This window comes from Poromitra crassiceps (genome assembly GCF_964638095.1).
Source record: "Poromitra crassiceps genome assembly, chromosome: 23".
Taxonomy (NCBI): Eukaryota; Metazoa; Chordata; class Actinopteri; order Beryciformes; family Melamphaidae; genus Poromitra; species Poromitra crassiceps.
Genome location: NC_139639.1, coordinates 1,617,909 through 1,638,456, shown reverse-complemented (window position 1 = coordinate 1,638,456; position 20,548 = coordinate 1,617,909). Strand labels below are relative to the sequence as shown.

The 20,548-nt window shown below is 43.3% G+C and overlaps 3 protein-coding genes across 4 annotated transcripts; all 3 read right to left on the bottom strand.

Annotated features, from left to right (window-relative positions):
• Window positions 1-399: 399 nt before the first annotated feature.
• On the bottom strand, window positions 400-3,427 carry LOC310796952 (retinol-binding protein 2-like; the record flags this gene model as incomplete). The annotated part of the gene is made up of 4 exons (XM_083659206.1): window positions 400-450; window positions 721-822; window positions 2,640-2,818; window positions 3,355-3,427. The coding sequence occupies 4 exons, from the start codon at window positions 3,425-3,427 to the stop codon at window positions 400-402; spliced, it is 405 nt and encodes a 134-aa protein (XP_083515332.1).
• A 1,621-nt stretch (window positions 3,428-5,048) lies between these two features.
• On the bottom strand, window positions 5,049-9,442 carry rbp1.1 (retinol binding protein 1, cellular, tandem duplicate 1; the record flags this gene model as incomplete). The annotated part of the gene is made up of 4 exons (XM_083659208.1): window positions 9,367-9,442; window positions 7,458-7,636; window positions 6,517-6,618; window positions 5,049-5,099 (listed from the first exon to the last, which is right to left on the bottom strand). Exons 1-4 carry the CDS (start codon window positions 9,437-9,439, stop codon window positions 5,049-5,051), a joined length of 405 nt encoding a protein of 134 aa, XP_083515334.1. The 5' UTR covers window positions 9,440-9,442.
• Window positions 9,443-11,168: 1,726 nt separating this feature from the next.
• On the bottom strand, window positions 11,169-20,340 carry nmnat3 (nicotinamide nucleotide adenylyltransferase 3). Of its 2 annotated transcripts, XM_083659192.1 has the most exons (6): window positions 20,294-20,326; window positions 18,687-18,762; window positions 18,389-18,535; window positions 16,146-16,329; window positions 14,014-14,078; window positions 11,169-12,065 (listed from the first exon to the last, which is right to left on the bottom strand). In XM_083659192.1, exons 3-6 carry the CDS (start codon window positions 18,498-18,500, stop codon window positions 11,647-11,649), a joined length of 780 nt encoding a protein of 259 aa, XP_083515318.1. In that variant the 5' UTR covers window positions 18,501-18,535; window positions 18,687-18,762; window positions 20,294-20,326; the 3' UTR covers window positions 11,169-11,646. The 2 variants fall into 2 exon arrangements, with proteins under 2 accessions (XP_083515318.1, XP_083515319.1); XM_083659193.1 differs by lacking the exon at window positions 18,687-18,762 and having other exon boundaries at window positions 20,294-20,340.
• Between the last annotated feature and the right edge of the window lie 208 nt (window positions 20,341-20,548).

Genomic DNA, 20,548 nt, shown 5'->3' with positions numbered 1-20,548 from the left:
AGTTCCTCCCTGAGCAGCAGGTGTCAGTTATCTAGGCTGATTACTGCATTCAAGCTCAGTCTTGCTGTGACTCAGTGGGCGTGACCCCCCCAGTGATTTCTGCCTCTGTGACATCACATGCATACCCCTCTATACCCTGAAAATCATCTTTATTATTGAGTTTGTTCATAGGTTTGTATAAATACAGTGTGTTAACTGTTTTAACACGACAACATAAACATTATAAATTGCCCCTAGTTTTACTTCCTGTTGCAGCGTTTGCTACTGTAGTATAATACCTGACAGGATATGAGCTATAGGTTCCAAACTGTTCCCTAGCAACACAATTCCATGAAAACCGGCTATATAGCAAGGAACAAACAGAGGTGTGAATGAAAACAGAAATAAATTATTATTTTATTATTTTTTCTTGAACACCTGAAGACAAACTACATCTTCACACGTCAGTTCCTGTGAGTAGAGAGAAAACTGAGTTAACAATGTTTATGATGAGTATAAGTAGAAAAGAAAATATATCGGCGGGGGGTCATGTTACTGAAGCAATTTGTTTATTAAAACAACAAAAATTACAGCATTGAGGATGTTATAACTAAGTTACCATACATAACAGTCACATAATGAAATACCTATCACCCTAAGCCTCTAACTGCCTTACCAAGTTCAAGTCTTTTGCAACAACATGACAAAAGTGGGTTCTCATGACCAATGTTGTCAACACACCAGGTAGAGTTTGTCTCCCTCCATCCAGTGCTTCCAGCCTCGGTTGGCCTTCTCTCCTTTCTGGGTGCAAACCAGCTTCTCCCCCTCCCAGGTCACCAGACTCTGGAAGTCGAGACAGAGAGATTCAAGCAAAAAAAAAGGTGAGTGCAACTTACTGGAACTCCGACTCTCACTCCTCAGCAAACTGCAGTGTGTGTTCACAAATAGTCACTGGAAGCAGGTTACGGGGATCAGCTCTGCCATCACGGATCCGAGTCAAACACAGAATTCCCCTCAAAGCTCCGCTCTTCACTCGAGGAGCACTGCGAGTGGCGTCTCCATCACACATCACCACCTCGCTCCACAGGACACAGGACCTGCACTGTGCCATCCCCTTTCGTCCACAGCTGTTCCACTGCAGTAGCTGGGTTGAAGGTCCTTGCTCAAGGGCATCTCAGTAGTTTTTGAGGGACAGCATTAGTTATTCACTTTGCTCCCACTCTTACTTTTAAACACTGTTAAGACTCACCTTTTATAAGATTGCCCTTAATCTTAAATGTGCGATTAGCTTGTTATTTTGCACTGCCTGCTTATGTTCTCGCACCTTCAGCTGCTGATAAAGTGTGATTGAGCATCTGGAAAAAAGCGTTGCATACAAATGAAATGTGTTAAATGCATGCCTCTGTCTCAGGGGCAGGCACGCCCTGCTGTACCACTTTCTATATATGGCACACTGGTTATTATCACCTTTATGAAAATCATGTCATTAAACACCAACACAAACTCCCACACTCAGCTAGTGAGAAATCGTGTTCTGGCCAAAAGAGATGATTGGATTCATCTAGGTCTCTTAGAGTCAAGGCCACTCATCAGCCACTCGAATATGTTCTCAATCTTTGAACAGCAGCTGCTTAGGATGTGTGCACACTTCACTTCCCTCAATGATCCTGGCTGCATTTACACTGTGATTCATCCTGCTTTCTGGAGTTTGCAGCAGCGCATTCAGCCATCTGATGTTATTCTCAGCTGTGATTCCTCATTAAATTATGGGTTGAGGCCCAAAATGTATCACTAGACTTTTCATGGTGAGTACCCATTATGGGACGTCCCAAGATAAAGCAGTTTGGGCTTATCTGGCTTAAAATCATGCTTTTTTATTATTATTATTATTATTCAAAAGGTTATAGAAAATGTTCGATTAAGTTTTGAGATTTTGAGCCACAAGCTATTTAATACACTGCTAGCGGAATACCCGTCCCTGTATTACTGGCCATTTAGTTGGAGTTCACTGGCTTTTTCAAACACCTGTGTCCAGCTGCTCCACTCTGGAGCTTTCCGTGGTGCTGAACCTGTCTTGAGGAATTTCGGCCACTAATTATTAGCCATTTTTGCCTATTTGGCCGGCCCTATTTATCTAATTAAAAAATCTGGCTTCGTTCGTTAGGTCACCTGCAGGGGTGCTCTTTACACTTGCTGAAAGATTCAGCGTGATCACACGTAAAATGGCATAGCTGTGGCTGAACACAATTCTGCTCCCTCACTCACTCACTCACTCACTCACTCACTCACTCACTCACTCACTCACTCTGACACTTCACATTCTTATTAAATGATGCCAAATCAAAAGAAGTGTCTTCCAAATTTACTGGAAAACACTTTGGGGATTTGTTATGAATTTAGTTATAGGTTATAGGGGATTGCAAGATTATTTCATAAGTCTGACTTATGACAGATAGAATGGAAAATCAGGGAATCACTATTTCATGCCCAGGCCTGGTGTCAAAAAGAGCTTTAACCAAGATAAAGGCAATGAATTAACTTGTGAAAAATTAATCAGATAGAGTCAGTCAGTATATTCTCTGGAGACGAGATAGTGGTCCAATGGTTGAAAGTGTATCAGCAGTGTACAGTATATGGGTCTGTGAGAAGGCTATACCCACCTTGATGTTCCTGTTGTCTAGTCCCTTGGTGTGCTCATCAAACTCCTCCCCTACAGTGAAGCCCAGCTCATAGTTCCTGAAGGTGCTCAGTGTTTTGAGGTCAAACTTGTCTCCGTCTTGGACAACCACTTTGGTCTGAGACAGGGAGATGGCAATTTTGCGCGTCGCAAAATCAATATCTATATAGGGCCAGGACAGGCAAAGCCGGTTATGTCAGGGTTTGAAATCAGAGTGCATTGTATACGTGTCAATTGTATTTTTAACAGGAATGCATTACAGTACAGTTTTTTTTTACATATAGATTCCCACTGACTTATGTGTGTTAGACTTGGAATAAACTTGATTTCAGTCTGGGAAATAAGCTGTATATCTGAATACTCCATCATCCAAGTAGATTATGATGTCGATCTATTAAGCATAACATTGACATTTGCTATCATGGATATTATACGTATCAGCTTTACTTATGTGTTGAAACAATGCCTCAAAACTGATAGCATAAATGTTTGCATTTCCTCTTCAATGTAGACTACTGAAAGTCAAACTCTATGAATTTTCCATGAATTACTTAACAACCGTTAAGCCTCAACTGAAAGAGTGAAAGAGCATGAAATTGGATGATTTCATTGCTGTTGCAACATCACCCTGTAACAATAAATTAACATAGTATTAAATACCACACCACCGGAATCCGCCGGAATCAAACCGCTCTTACTTAATGCTTTCAAATAATCCTCAAAATTGTCGCTGGTTTCCATTATCCATTTTCCGCTGAAGTCTGCAGGCATGGTGGAGGCTGATAGAGTTGACTCTGTGTCAGGAGGGCGAAGGTGCAGTGTGTCCCCTGCTTTTTATACAAGTCAGGGGGACAGGAGGGCAGAGAACTATTGATAAGTGAGTGTATGGCTTTGAGCGGATTGGCAGGGGCAGTTGTTTTTGGGGAGGGGGCGCAGGGTCATGACCCCTTTCTTTGAGTCTTGTTTACATGGTCATTGAAGGAGGTTACCGAGGGACACACACACCAGAATCAGTGTACAGTGCATGATATGTACAGAGTGCACTGGCTATTTTGTAACATCTGCCAGCAGAGTGTGTGTGTGTGTGTGTGTGTGTGTGTGTGTGTGTGTGTGTGTGTGTGTGTGTGTGTGTGTGTGTGTGTGTGTGTGTGTGTGTGTGTGTGTGTGCGTGTGCGTGTGCGTGTGCGTGTGCGTGTGTGTGTGTGTGTGTGTGTTCTGTAGTTGATCTTTTTCTTGCCTCTTGTATTTATTCAAGTGACAAGCTCAAACACTACACCACAATACTTGGAACTTTGAGCATGGAAGTTTAAAGGGACAGCTCACCCTAAAATCCAAAATTACATGTTTTTCCTCTTACATGTAGTGTTATTTATCCATCTCCATTGTTTTGGTGTGAGTTGCTGAGTTTTGGAGATATCAGGCGTAGAGATGTCTGCCTTTTCTACAATACAATGGAACTGGATGGCACTCAGCTTGTGGTGCTCAAAACGGCAAAAACATACATTTGAAAAACTCAACAGCATTGTCTCTTTCCAGAAATAATGACCCGGTTACCCAAGATAACACAGACCTAGTTGTCAGCAGTTTCATGTAGGAACTAACTAGTAGCTAGTGGGTGTAGTTCGGTCTAAAGAAAGATTTTGTGGAAAAAGAAGAGACACAAACAAATTACATTGTTGAGCACTGTACTGTTTTATTGATTGTTTCATTTTCCTATCAAGGACCAAGTTCCAAAGAAATAGGGAAGAATATGTACACACACATCACATCTGATATCCATCCTGGAGACTGTACGCATCAGTCATTCACAGTCCTTAACCAAACTTACATCTTCAGCTTTTTCCTTCTTCCATATCATATCATATTCAGAGAACAAAGAAAGAGGATTCAGCAAAACTCATAACCTTTTCTTTCACCGGCCTCTTCCCTTCTGCAACTATTGCTTTGCCGCCGGTGTCTCTCTCTCTCTCTCTCTCTCTCTCTCTCACACACACACACACGCACGCGCGCGCACACACACACGCACGCGCGCGCGCACGCACACACACACACACACACACACACACACACACACACCGAGTCGTCAGTGGGGCTCACCTATCAGAGACACTAGTCTTGAAGCCTACCTAGCTACACCTACCAGCGTTCATGCATCCAACACATCAATATGTTACTCAGAGGGATCCCTACCCTGAGACAGATGTACAGTGAAAGTCACGGACAGATGTGATGAGACATTTCGAATACAATAAGATGTATAAGATGGAGGGATGGAGCGTTAGGGTGGTGTAGAGAGGATGGGTGGATGGTATGTGGAGGCGTGGGTTGTGTCTGGTGTGTCTCTGTGAGCCACGCTCGGCCAGGGGCTCCATCTTGTTCCGTAAGAGCCAGCTTAGGTTTTCTTGAAGATCTGCTTGGCAGCAGCACCACCGGCTCTCAGCTCCTGCAGAAAAACAATCCCCAAACAATTCAATAGATATGAAGTCCGAATGTGATTTTGACAAATGTACATATGTGTAGACAAATAGGAAGACCAAAAGGAGACTGGTAACACAGGGAGAACTGCCGTTATTGCCAGTGTTTTTTGATAAATCTTTACTTACTTGCTTGTGTTGACAGACTGGAAGCCTTCCAGTCTGTTAACAATCAGCAATCATTGTCTTTATCTTTATTTTTTAAGATGCCAAGAAGTAGCTAGCCAAGAAGGGTATCATAAAAATGTTAAGCTACTAAATGATAGTGACAATACCCACCCAGGAGGAATAACTCGGCAGTGGGTATTGGGTAAAGTGGAATTGGGCTTTCAGCTTGCAGTGTATATATTGCCACCAGAGGCCGCTGTTGCTCCACATCGCAGCACTGTGTGGGCCCTCTGATCTCCAGGGAACTTCTCACTAATAACTCATTTCATGGCTGCTGACTGAGAACATCTGTTGCTATCACTTAAACCAAATAATTTGGCAGATTATTTTTTTACTTGTCTTTCATGGCAATAATCATACAGAGGAAAATCTGATAATACCGAGGTAATGAAAATGGTAATGTGCGAGTCATTACTGTAAGGTCTTTTCAGATGCTAATGTTTTCATTACAGGGCACACTCAGCGACACCATGAATTTGATTGAAGAGATTAAAAAGGAGAAGCCATTGAACTCTTCTAGTGAAATTAGATCTGCCACGTCAAGATAATAGCACGGCAGTTCTAAGCTGATTGACCACGCTGCTCAGTCTGCTAGATTATTGGAAGACTCGGTTCATCGTGATAGACAGAACTGAGAGATGAATGAATCTGGTCAGCGTTTCATTTCAGAAAGTAAAAAAAGACGTTTGATTCTTAATCTTGCATGCTGTTTGATTGAAAAACAAACTATAGACGTTTGTTTGGTTTGATCTTTTTGAAAAGCACTTTCAGGGCCAATTCCTTGTGTGGCAGGTTTCATTTCAGACTCATCTGATGTCTTCTGCAATAAAAGGGCTATGGTTGGATACTTGGAGGTTTTGTAAACTGGTTTTCTTCTATAGATGGTTTTCACGGAATCGTGTTGCTTGGGAACAGTTTGGAACCTAGCTTATGTCCTGTCTTAGCAAATACTGCAACCGGAAGTAAGCTGGGGGACATTTAGAATGTTTATGTTGTCGAGTTGAAATCATCTATATGAGGCACAATAAGTAAGGCTTATGTATCCATGTGGAAGACAGGTCTTACAGGGGCCTGTGACTTAGCGGTCTTGAATAACCCCTAAAAATAGGCTATATAATGCACTCCACATACGGTACTGTGTCTGTGAGGTATTTTGGATTCAAAATGTCCCAATTGCATGCATTAACATTCGTGGCGCGACCTGATATGTTTTCTTACCAGATGAAGCTCCTCCCCCTCCACCCAGTGGGTCCAGCCTCTTCCCTCGATCTCCCCCTTCTGCACGCACACCAGCCGGTCCCCTTCCCAGGTGATGGTGGTCTGGGGTCAGGGAGAGGAAATCAGGCATTAGGCAAATCTTACCCAGAACACTCCTCTCTCTCTCTCTCTCTCCCTCTCTGTCTCTCTCCATCTCTCTCTCTCTCTCTCTCTCCATCTATCTCTCTCTCCATCTCTCTCACCTCCCAAAACAGCTTATACATGTAGCTGATATATAATCAGCCTATCAGCTTACAAATGAGGCTTCTCTCTGAGGGGGGGGGGGGGGGGTCTCTGATCCTATCCAGTATTCAGTGAATACATCTGATCATATAAAATGTAGTCTTGCTGCAGACATGACTTTGGCACTTGTTTCTGTCACATACTCAGGTGCCTTCCCTGCAGCCTCTGTTATTGGACCTCATAGATGACATCAATTCACAGCACTGTGGAAGCTTATGATCCAGAAATATTCCAAAAGTGATAGCGATAGTAGGTAATGGCTTATTGAGTTGAGGGAGTTTGAGAGAAAAGACACGGAGATTGGACAAATCAACAAAAAAAATGGCTGAATTTCATAATAGTTTGTATGGGTGCCAGCAAGAGTCAAATGTAGACACCTAAAGGTGTTGCACCCATATGCAATGCATATTTAAGTAATGCCATGGGTCCCCAAACCTTCAACAGTGAGGTTTAACCGGTTTAACCTACTTCAAAATGCATTAAATGGCTGCTGGACACACTGGTCCAAATGCACTGAGGTTTCCACCCACTCACCATGCACCTTCTGTCACCCACTCACCATGCACCTTCTGTCATCCACTCACCATACACCTTCTGTCATCCACTCACCATACACCTTCTGTCATCCACTCACCATGCACCTTCTGTCACCCACTCACCATGCACTTTCTGTCATCCACTCCGGACAGATCCTCCTCAAACTCTTTGCCCACATGAAAGTCCATGTTGTAGTTTTTGAAGGTGCTGAGGGTCTTGATGGTGATGTGGTCCCCGTCGTGGGTGATGTCCTTGTCAGGCTTCAACAAGGTGGCGATTTTCCGAATGGCAACATTTACATCTGTGACAGGTTTCCCCGCAAAGTGGAAATAAGAAGATGAATGGGAGACAGAGAGAAGGATTGTGAGAAGTAGAACATTTGTGTGCAATGATACAATTTCATGTTGATTAAATAGCTGCAGTACTTGTAAAATGTAAATTCCTCACACCTGTTGGTCATTTTGAGGATAAGTGAAACTTTTCTGTAGGCTGCTCAGGGTGCTTAAACATTCAAGGACTTTCCAGACCTAATTCCCTCAAATTCAAAGGCCCACCCAAGCCTATCTCTCTTTAATCGATCTATACTGTATATAAAAGGGCCCTGTCTGTCTGTGTCCCACTGATGACATAATCAGTGATGTCATAATTTCCACTGATGACATCATCAGTGATGTCATAAATTCACTCACACACAAAGTCCCAGTGATGACATCATCAGTGATGTCAGAGGCATTGTGACATCATCAGTGATGCACACATATACACGCACAAGAGACACACACACGTGTGCGCACACACACACAAACACACACAAGAGACAGACACACACACTGATGGCATCAGTGATGTCATCAGTCATCATCACTGATGGCATCAGTGATGTCATCAGTGATGATGTCATCAGTGATGGTGATGTCATCAGTCTGAGGCTCACGAGAGACTGAGGAGGCTCATGAGAGAGACTGACAGAGAGGGAGAGAGAGAGAGGGGGAGAGAGACTGAGGGAGAGAGAGGAGAGGGAGAAAGAGGGGGGAGACTGAGGAAGAGAGAGGGAGAGGGGGAGAGAGACTGAGGGAGAGAGAGAGGGAGACACACAGCAGCCGAGCTGTGGGCGCGCAGCGGCCGAGCTGCGAATGTGAGCTGCAGGGCCAGCTTGGCGAGCTGCAGGACGGGCGAGCCCACGCAGCGGGCGAGCCCAGGAATCGAGCGCGCATAGCGCGCAAGATGCCTATAGTAAGTTATATGCTTGAATGTGTGAACAGTTCTCAACTGTGCTATGTTACACGTTAAGTAAAACAATATATCAAAAGAACTTCCATTTCTATAGGCTACTTGCACAGAGGCTATTTAAGCACTTTCAATGACCCATGTGTCTAAGAAATATCAAAAGAAATTCATTTTCTATTCTTGCACAAATATAGGCTAATTCAAGCACTTTCAAGCTATGACTATGTAGGCCTATCTCTATTTTCAAAAAACTTTCAATGCCTTGATTTCACCCGCTCAAATGCACAAAAAAGTTTGAAAATAAAAAGTGTAACGAAAATAAAGTTCTACAGTTATCCCAAGATTTTTTTTAAATGGACAATCCCAATGGCCAAGGGCCAGCGTGATCACATGTAGCCTACTACTATCTCCCACTGCAGTCTTTGCCCACCATGGGGAATCGAACCCGGTGACACCGGGAACCTGATAGAGCGTTTCATCAAAAGTCGAACACGCTAACCAGTCAGCCAAGGACGTCCCAGTGATCAGAAGCTGTAAAACATTTTTGATGATACAAACGTCACAGCAAAACTTACTCTACTGTAGGCTACCTACAGGAATAATGGAATGAATTAGATTATAAAAGTAGGAGAGTTCATGAAGGAGATTTATGAAGCTTTTTCAGTGATGTTGCACTGAAAAGTCAGTGAAATTAATCGATCAAGTTTATTCCCAAACCAGTGGAAACTTGTGAAGCGGTCCTCCTAGCCACGATGAAGACTCTTCCACGACCACCTCTCTCGTTAAAACTCTCATCAAACTCACCGAGAGCCTTCATATACTCCTCGAAGTTCTCGTTGGAAATCATTTTCCAATACCCGTTCAGATCCACTGGCATCTTGGCTGTGTTGTTGCTGGTGGTTTCCTTTAACGTTTACTTCCAATGAATGAAGAGGTAAAGGAGATCCGAAGTCGCCAGAATTAACTACTTGCGACCGAATGCCGGGGCCCGTGTGAAAACCCCAATTTTAACCAGATTCACTTTAATCCGATTACCTGCTGTTTTTTTGTTTGGAAGGAAAATGCAGCACCTCCCACTCCCTCATGAGAGACACGACACAGAACCAACAATCCTCCACACACTTTCCATACAAACAACATGCAGCCTACATCATGCCTATCTTACACAGGTTATGTGCTAATACTTACATTTACTTTATAGCTATTAGCTATGGGATTAGGGTAAAGGCATTTACTTCAAAGTAAATATATAAAAATAAACATTATTTTCTGCATGAACTGCTGTACAATTTATGAAATGATTGCATTGCACAATTATTGCATTTGGTGCACTAGCTCTCTCAATGTGAAACAAAAATTGCCCTCGGGGGTAAGATCTATTGTTTGCTATGCTAATAAGCACATTTAAATCTTCTGGCATTGTACACTTTTACAAAATCTTAAGATGAAAAAGATCTATTTTACTGCTTATCCACTGGTTACTTGTGATGATGTTGCATCCATATTGTACTCTAAGGCATACTGATGTAGTGTATAAGGGCAAGAAAATAGCCTAAAACCAAGGAATAAACACAGGGAGAAAGAAAGTAACAGCAGTCTGCAGGAAAACAACTAAAACCTAGTGGGGGAAAATGTGCAAACAATGTTGAATCAACATTTGCTTTTCATTTATTTGGTTAAATAAAAATTAAATTTTAAAAATGGGGGTGGGAGGTGTCAGGTGGTAGTAGTAGGCCTACTGATCAAGTAAACATGCTTATCAGATTTGATGTTAAAGTGTAGTAGGCTACTTCTGAAGGTTTCCACAAACATCTCAACATTCATCAACGTGTGAGGGAAGATGAGCAAGAGGTTGAAGAGTTTTTCTACTTCGAAGGTTTTATGCCTTATCAGGAGCATCAATTATGTGCGACAGTGACCACCAAGTATTGCAATAAAATGCATACAAGAGAGTGATACCATACCATTCACCATCCTCTGATGTGGTGAAATGAGTTTGGAGCACTGTATGGGTCAAGTGCACAAGACACAAGTGGGCCTATCACCTGCGCAGGTGCAGCACAATTGGGCTGGCACATCTTTTGTCCTGCCTAAATAACTCAATTAATTTGCTAAGCTCTCTTTTGGGCAAACTGCAATCAACCAACCCCCCTGTCTAAGCGCTCACTGGCTGGCTGGCTGGAACACACGAACACACACACACACAGGCACACACGCACGCACGCCACCCCTCAAAGGATGCCAGTCAGTATCAGTAACACAGTGGTGCTTTCAGCCATAGGCCTCAGTGAGAAAACGCCTCCTGTAGTTGCGCGACTGTCAGGATTACTTAAAATCCCGAGGAAGAAAGCTTCGCAAGCCACATAATGGGGAAAGTGAATAAACGCAGAATGAATGGCTCTCGGTGGGCTGCTAGAACAGAGAGACACCCCACTGCTGTACGCACGAGGGGACGAAAGAAGAAGGGAGGAATGTAAATCCATCTCTGGCATCTGTTGATTTGATAGAGAAAGAGAGCTAAAAGTGGGAAAAAAGCCAGTCACACACAGAAAAATACTCCAAACACATAGGATTTAATTCTTATAGCTCAGTCTCCATGTGATGCGCGATGTGAAAAAATAACTATGATGGAAAAAGCTTCGGCAGCAGACAGGATTAAAGGCATCCTAAGCCACACTGTTGAATCATCACAATAAAAAAGTCTTCATGGTCGTTTACACTGTGGCACAAAGACAACGCGACAAGACGGCGTCGGTGTGCATATTTCACAATAAAGTGACACAACACTGTGTTGATGCCCTGACACAACACTGTGTTGATGCCCTGACACAACACTGTGTTGATGCCCTGCACTGACAAAATGTGATGCCTGGAGGAAATCCACAGTCACGTCAAACATGCTCCCCTTTCTCTGCAGACATTAAATCATTGAGTTTTTGTTTTGTGGCAAATCTCTTCAATACTGCAGTCCGCTGGACGAAAACAGCATCCAAACTGTGGAGAAAAGCAGCGATCCGGACCGGGAGTGAAAACACACTTCAACGACAAACTGTATTCAACTCTCATCTGCCCACAGTCAGTCAATCAGTCATCCGGACTCTTCAGGGGCACGTCCGCCTGCTTGGCTAGCGGCCTGAGCACCGCGCCCTGATTCTTCCTCTCGCTGTCCTCCGTGTAGAGGTCGTGCCGGCGAATGTAGTCGATCACGGAGTCCGGGAGCAGGTATTTGACGCTCAAGCCCCGCCTCAGAGCGCGCCGCACCTCCGTGGCGCTGGTCTCGTTCCTCACCCACTCCCTCAGCAGGAAGATGTTGCGCCGGTGGCGGGAGAGCGCGTCCGAGTGGTGCACGGCCCGCTCGGGCTCCAGCCCGCCCCGGCTGACGCAGACCAGGCCGAAGCGGCCGGCCACCTCCTCCACGTGCTCTTCCAGCCACAGGCCCGGCACCGCGAAGCTGTCCAGGAAGTCTGCCCCACACAGCAGCTTCAGCTGGGGACACGACGGGTCTGGGGAGAGAGAGGCAGGGCGAGATGGTGAAATAGAGGAAAGGCTGACTGGTACCTTGATAACGACGCTATCTTTGAACGCAAACTTAAAAAAGGGACAAAAATAAGTCATGATATAAATATAATTTATAAGATAAGCTTCTAATTTTGAACCACTCATATGGCCTCCTTCAGAGAGAAGTGTTGATCTACACTCAGGGCCCTGGATCATTGTATTTATTCTGAAGAAGAAGAAGGGAAAAAAGTCTTGTGATTAATAATTCTACTTTGAGATAGTTTATGAATAGACTCAGATAACAAAGAGCTCGCTTCAATCATTTGTTTTCATCTCCAAAAGGTATTCACTCTTCAACCACACCGACTGCTTTCCTAACGTCAAAATTAAAAGATGTTATCCAAAAAAGAATTCCACTGTGATTGGACTGTCGTCACCCTGGACCAACCATATTTCAATCATCAGCCTATATCACTCCTGAGCAATCAAAGAGTTTGATGTAGTGTCCTCTAGAGAGTGGCGTCAGCGGAGGACCAAAATGCGAGACTCATTCGGCAATGAACAGCCAGGAATGGGTCTTGCGCTACTTTTGCATGCTAAAATAAAGCTGATAATGTACAATTTGATTCAAGGGGGGAAAACCCCTTTCAGAGTACAACACAAACTGTCTATTTTGCTGCAACTCGACAGTGCTGCTTAATCCAGGACCTTACTTCCTGGAACTCTTGAGAGTCAAAAAGAATTGTCCATTGGAGTGAATGGAGATGTCGGGACTCTTCTATCTACATGTCTCTGGTTTGATGTAATCTGCAAAATGCTCTCTGCCTCCCCCCAAAAACATGGTGGCACGGCCCAATGGGTGTTTGCCAACCTGCGAGTCCGCAGTCAAGCTCACAAAATGGGGGTCCAATCAGAATATTCACTGTCTGCATGACTGGACTGTCTCTCCTCGGAGGAAACCACGCCCAGACTGCTGCAATGCTAAATTCAAAACTGCAGCCGTAGTTGATCAATGCACAAAAATGGCTGAAAATAAACACTTGTGGACACGTGAAAGTCTAGTTTGACAAAATGACACAGTTCAGATACCCATCGGATTGGATCGGATTCCGATCCGATCCAATCCGTGAATTAGTGCCAATATCGGCACCCGATACAGATATTGGATCGGATCGGCCCCATCCCTAGTGCAGGTGACACAGTTCAGATACCCATGGTGCTGGTGACACAGTTCATATACCCATGGTGCTGGTGACACAGTTCAGATACCCATGGTGCTGGTGACACAGTTCATATACCCATGGTGCTGGTGACACAGTTCAGATATCCATGGTGCTGGTGATGACACAGTTCATAGTCTGATCTTATCTTTTGAAAGAGTTGTCTTTTTTTAATTCACTTCACCTCGGTGCCCTTTCCTGTTCACACATCGATTTACACTTCTTATGGCGAAACAGAGCCGACACCAGTCACTAAAACACACACTATTCTAATTGACCAAATCCGTGAAAGTTTTCCTGAATACTGATTGGCCAGCTTTTAGTCACATGACAGCCAGCGCACTCACTCACACATGCAATACTTATGCATTTGTCCAGCCGTGTGACAGCTCTCCTTTGTGCCGTTACTCGCTCGCACGAACACGTCTTAATGGGATCCCATATCTTTAAAGCTAATGCTAATTCAGAACACAGTTGGGTTATTGGGCACATGCTAGGTAAGCACAGGCACACCACGTGGGGTTGGTGCAAATCCTTAAACCTCACTCTGTTAAAAGGCTGACGGTGCGATGTGTTGAAAAGCCATTTGATCAAACGTGTATTTGTTTCGGGCATACAGAAGGTAATATGCATTTCATCTACAGTAGAGACTTCGATCATTTTGGAAATTAAACAGAGTTAGGGGTCAAAGGGCATGAGAATATTTCTGGGGGCTGGACTGATCCAAACTTACTCGAGGTGGGAGGGGGGTTTCCTGTGCTTTGCTCATACTGCTTCAGGATACGGCCATAGTGATGCCTGAGCAAAGGCACGAGAGAGAGAGATGGAGGGAGAGGGAGAGAGACACACACACACACACACACACACACACACACACACACAGAACAAGGAATGAGTGAGAGGAAATTACAAAAAACATGAATGAAATACTTCACTTGTTTTGAAATAAAGCCTCTTAAAGGTGCTCTGGTAGGTGTGAGTGTGTGTGTGTGTGTGTGTGTGTGTGTGTGTGTGTGTGTGTGTGTGTGTGTGTGTGTGTGTGTGTGTGTGTGTGCGTGCGTGCGCGTGTGCGTGCGTGATGTGATGACGTGGTCCATCATAGCTTCTCACGGCCGCGGTGCTGCTTTGGGACAACGGGCTACTTCATGTCTTAATCAGCTCCCTTGTTGCGCAAACACAGCTTACAGAAGTCCAACTGATGCAACTGACGCACACAAAGGGATTTGAGGGAGCAGGGGGAGCAGAGGAGAGGGGGAGCAGCGGAGAGGGGGAGCAGGGAAGACAGAAGCAGTTGAATGTTGCAGGTGGGGGGATCTGACCGTGTAAAAATCCCAGACCGGATTTATAAGCCCATGCTAGGCCAACAGCCCCCTTTAGTGGCTACAACCCATGATCTACACCCAAGGACACCAACAACTCTCCGTTACATACTTGATGAAGGAGAATGCATGTGGAGAGGCTGCGTTGGTGCCATGGCAGACAACAGAGATGTGAGGAAGGGGAAAGTATTGGCCATATATTTCATCAAGGATGAAAAGAGGATGTTTCATCATCTGTGAATGGATCAATAATAGATCCATTTCTATTAATAATTATGTTTCGGATCAGTAATTCAAGGCTCAACTGCTGTTGAAATTGGAATGGGAAGCTTTGTGTGTAGTGCACACATCAGTAAATAAAGGAAGCGGACACCTGTCGATATCAAAAGGCCCAAATCGCTCGACTGGGTGGGTTCAGCATGCAGCCTGTTACAAAATCTCAATCTCAATAAAGAGTGAATGACCACTGGTTAGGCCACAACACAATACATTTCTCTATGGGCAATTTAGCTTCGAAAATGTTTTGTCTTGTTGTACCACATAGAGCAGAAATGATATGTTTGTGATGTGCATCTCCTGTTTGATTAACCACCGGAGTGCTCTGAATAAAACATTAGGCACAGCCAAGCACCCAGTGGATGCACAGGGAATTACACTGACTGAGGTTATTAGGAGCAACTTGTGTGATGAGTGTAATGATGAGTGCGGTGGTTTGATGACATGTAACAACATCATAATCCAACATCATAACATCATAATCCAACATCATAACATCATAATCAAACATCATAATCCAACATCATAACATCATAATCCAACATCATAATCTAACATCATAACATCATAATCCTAGAGTTTTGCATTTGATCTGAAAAAAAAGCAGTTGTAGAGACATCATGTATACGAGGGATCAGCCGAGCAGCATTTTGGTAAACAAACTGCGTCACTGGGTGGCAACGGCAATGGAACCCTATGGAGCCCAAGTGGCGCGAGGCTTGTGTGTCTGACTCTAGCCAGTTAACTCTTTACATTTTAAAAACTGCGACAGTTCACACAACTTTAAGACGACATGCATATATTATACACCAAAGTCTTGAGCTACTTCTGCTCTCACTCGGAATGTCAAAATATAAGCGATGTGATGTATAGTTTTTGAGATATTAATGTTTGTTTGGCACAACTCATACTATTAACTGCCGCGGGGTTCCGCATTTCTGGGTGTCAAGTGACATCACGCTGATACGTCCTATAGTCTTGGAATATTGAAAAAAATCTGGGAACAAATTCCTTAGCAAGAAATGTCTTCACCCATTTCAGAAAGGTTGAAATTCAGCTCCCCTAGGAGCCGATAAGGGATTGATTGAATCCCGATAAGGGATTGAAATGTGTTGAGAGACACCTTTAAAAACACATTGGTGAAGAAAGTTCTTGGTAAGGAATGTCTTCCCAGATTGGCCAGATATCTGATAATATTCCACCGACTAGTAGGCTTGACTCTGGCCTGGAGTTTACTGGCCGACACTGTTAATAATAACATGTTCCGCACCTCATGGTGACCACCGTCTCCGTCCAGTCCGGCTGCTGGCTCTCCCATTCGTCAACAGTGACCCAGTCAGAGGTCTGGAGCGCCAGCTTTGCCATAGCGATCCGGTGCTTGGCCAGTACCAGGCCTTGCTTTCCATAGCCGTCACTCACTGGGGACACGACACCACGCACCACCTGGTACTGGCCTGAAAGCAGAGAGGATTAAGATCCTTTTCTGGGTCATGATAGCCCATAATAGTATTGGAAAGAAGAGAAATCAGATGATTAAGTGAGCAGTAAGTGTAAGTGATACTGATAATAACGCTATTATTTTTTTTATCAGATCCCAGATAAGGGGAGGAGGAAATAATGGAAACTATTAAGAGTGAACTTATCTCTTAAATTGCCTCTGTGCACAAGATTTCTCTTGAATGTATCAAAATGAGTTTTATAACACATACCGTATAAGAGAGCAATTTATACACACTGGCGGTGCAAGCTTAACTCTGAACCCATAATCTGGATTTAAGCCATATAGGCTAGGCTATTTATTTATGACCACTTTAACAGCTGCCCTGTGTAACTCATCTGCTAACCTCCAGAGAGCATTCAGCCGTTACCAGGTTAAGCCATGACGCTATTAAGACCACTTCTGTGATGAGACTTTTCATAAAAACAACAACAACAACCACATAAAAAACATATTTCAGTTTTGAAACAACAATACAGGCACAACATACTTATTCTGCCATGGTTGAAATCAATTCTACAATCAGGCCTATACTTTCTACAACAGGATAATGCTAGGCTTTACACAAAATGAGACAACAGCCAAACGTACCATTATATACACTACAAAGCATCTGGCAAGCATCTGGCTGTTTTCACCCTCCTGTTGCAGCTGCTGCGTAACAGATTTCAGGGTTTGGGAAACGACTTTATATATTGAGTGAAACAGCAGTTTTAGAAAACCCAATCAATCAAGTAGTTTACTGTGCTAATTCTGGTGTTGAAACAGGTTAAAAACACAAACTGATCTGCAACCACAGCAGAAAAAAATCTGTAACAGATCAATGAAAACAGCTCTATATGCAGCTCACAGTAAACGCTCATGTTTTAGCTTGAAACCAGTCAGCTGATATCTCAGAAGTAAGGCGTCACAGGGAAACTATAAGAGCATTGTTCACGTAATGTAGCGCTGTGCCCCTGGATCTAGCTTCACAAAGCATCTTAGAATAATCGAGCTGATTCAGAAGTTTTTTCTTTCTTTTTTTTAGTTCGCATGACAATACTGACCTCAGATCAGTTGGACTCTTAAGTTCAAATGGGGTTTGTTTGACCATGTGACCAGTCTAGTGATTGCAGGCCAGTGTTCTTACTCTGAGCAGCTTTGGGGTGAAAACAGGGCCTGTCTTATATAAGGAGTGTGACATAGTTGGAACAGTGTTTTGCAGCACATGTTGGGACACAAGGGCAAGGGTAACCAAGCCTTGTCCCTACCAGAACTGAACGAAGGTCAGAGGTACATCTTGTGTTTCTGTTTTATGTTATATCCTCTGAATATTACTCTGGGAAAAAAAACGATAAAATTAATTTTGAAGCTCTTTCCCTTCTGCTGCTGGTCTGACAGAATGTGTTTTTTTTCTCTCAGAGGGGAAAGATGATTAATATTTTCCAAGGACATGTTTGAAAATAGTTGAAGCAATACAGGAAATAGAAAAAGAAAACTCAGCTCAATAACTAGAACAAATAATAATGGAGTGCTTCACTAAAATCATTTCTCAAGTTTTCACTTATGAAGCTGTGTCTGCAAAGTCAAATAAAGCACATGACAAGTGGTTTGAATTGAAATTGGAGGTGTAAAAGTTGGCTTACACTGTACACATTGGAGAGGGACACGAAAGATGGGAGGAATAGAGGCTTAATCATTTGCCTGATTTAAGACCCACTGCGTGGGTTGAAACGTTGTTTGTAGTCATCATTAAATATTTGGAGCTGCTCCAGTGTGTGGATATTCTACTTTTTTAACCCTTATGTATATTTGTATCCAGACCAGCACCTGGCCTCAAAACAGGTTGGATGTGCTTGTGCACACAAACTATTTATTGAACTAGGAATAGAGGAAGACATGTAACAAAGGCCATGATTTGGCCAATTTGAACCTTTGACATTATGAACAGATTATAATGCAGATTTACAAAACATTTCACATTTTAGACTGATTTCTGAACCTCTCTCTCTCTCTCTCCACAGTGTGGATCTGACCTGTGCTGTGCATGTGGTCTCTGGCCAGCTCAAACAGCCTCATGTGCTGGTTGGTGATGGGGTTAAAAGAGCCGCAGGCTAGCAGGATCAGCGGGACCCGGGGGGCGGCCATCTTGGTTTGCCCCTTTCACACCATGGTCAAAGAACCTCGGAGGAACACGAGAGGGAAGAGTCACCGACATCATGTGAGTCAGACAGTGGGAGACCAAGGTGATGGGACTGTAGGGACGATTACGCTATGTGCAGAATGCAGCCTTTATTATTATACTATATAGTGTATTTATATACTGTAATTTACAATGTCCATTTTCATACGTCCATGTTCACTACTGCTGAAACACATGCTGTACGGCTTATATTGATTCAGAGTGGAGCTGCAAAGAAAAAGAAAAGAAAACAGGGGGGGGGGGTCACCTTGGCTGCGTTTCCATTAACAGAACATTTGTTATTTGGTGGAGGCTTTTGTCCTAAAGCTGCGGTCTATGAGTAGAGTTTTAATGCCGGAAGCCTCAGTGAGAGCCAAAGCCCTAACCCTGACAGCCATGCTCTGCCTGCCTGCCCTCTACCCATTTCTCATCACAACACCAAGATGACTTAAAAACACTCTGGCACAGGAGTTGATTGGTTGGCTGGTTCAATTGACATATTTGTCTTACATTGTGTGAGTCATACAAGGATTTTGCATTTAGACCTTTGCTAATCATATATTCAGTATGCAAGTCATGAATAGGAAAGAGCTTTCCAGTACTACAGTATGCACCTTATATTACGGAACTAGTACATCTTAATCCTTTTACATGATTTTAAATTCTTAACTGCTGACCTATTCAATGGTGTCATACAATCATTTTGCATTTAGACCTTTGCTAATCATATATTCAGTATGCAAGTCATGAATTGGAAAGAGCTTTCCAGTACTACAGTATGCACCTTATATTATGGAACTAGTACATCTTAATCCTTTACATGATTTTAAATTCTTAACTGCTGACCTATTCAATGGTGTTTGTGATTGTTTCTGATTATTTGTCCCTGTATTAGCCTCAGAATTCGACTATTCAATCTCGTTTCACTCGTAATGATAATTCTGACTGAGGCTATTCCTGTATATTCACTGAATACTGACTGACTGAATACCGACTCTGTAACATGTGATTGGATTGTGCTTATCATTTTTTGTATGATCTGCATTCTGCACTGTTCTCAGGTGTCTCTTGAAATACAGACCATGATCTCATTTTGACTACCTGAATAAATAAAGTTTCAATCAAAGTATTGTATTTGCTTCCTTAAAGTCAAGCTGTGAATTAAGGGATTACATTATTAACTCACACATCATATTAAAGCTTACAAGTGTGACCCTGCATGACTGAGGCATATGGGTTACAGTACGTGTGATTATTATGCAGTTTTGTACAGTTTTCACTGTTGTGGTCATGGAACTCGTTGGCGACTAATTATCATAATATGTACCATAGGAATTGGGTAATTCTATAATCCAATCTCGTAGAACAGCCTGTCTACATCACTGCACAGGAGAGGTGCAGGCTATATGCAGTGGTTTTCTCCTTTAACGTTATCGCTTCAGTCATGATTAAGTCTAGTCGATGAAGGAACGGTGAGTGGTCACGACATTAATAGATTTCACGTTGCATTTTATAAGCTAGAGAGGAAAACATAATCGCAACAACGTGCAGTAAACGGATGGAACAGATGTCAACAGAAGAAGACAGATGCCTTGACATTGAGCAGGCAGCTAGCTTAGCTTAGCTGACTAAACTACGTACAAAAGGCATTGAGAGGATCGCATGAACGTATATAAACAAAACTGAAAAGTACTCGTTTCAAACACGTAAAGACAAATGATTTTAGTTGTAGGATAAGAACGATCATGAATTAGATTACCTTTTCTCACATTTGCAATGTATTAGGTGCGTGTGTCACATTTATTTAATCCCCCCGCTCTGAGGAAAGCTCAATAGTTCCGCACAGTACAGCTGGGCTGGCTCTAGCGCGACCCCTTGCGGACGGAGATCACAGTGACGGAGCTAGCCGTGGTGCTGAAACACACACGAATAGCTGGGATGAGTGAGCAAAGCATTAGGCCAGCTTTGATCCGTGCACAAACATGGTCAGACTCCTCACTTAGTAGATGAAAGA

Excerpts from the sequence above, each read along its gene's own strand:
- nmnat3 (XM_083659193.1), bottom strand. The coding sequence starts at position 18,500 with ATGGCCGCCCCCCGGGTCCCGCTGATCCTGCTAGCCTGCGGCTCTTTT. Across the intron at positions 16,330-18,388 it reads AGACCACATGCACAGCACAG|GCCAGTACCAGGTGGTGCGT; the intron begins GTCAGATCCACA and ends CTCTGCTTTCAG. Across the intron at positions 14,079-16,145 it reads GAGACGGTGGTCACCATGAG|GCATCACTATGGCCGTATCC; the intron begins GTGCGGAACATG and ends GCCTTTGCTCAG.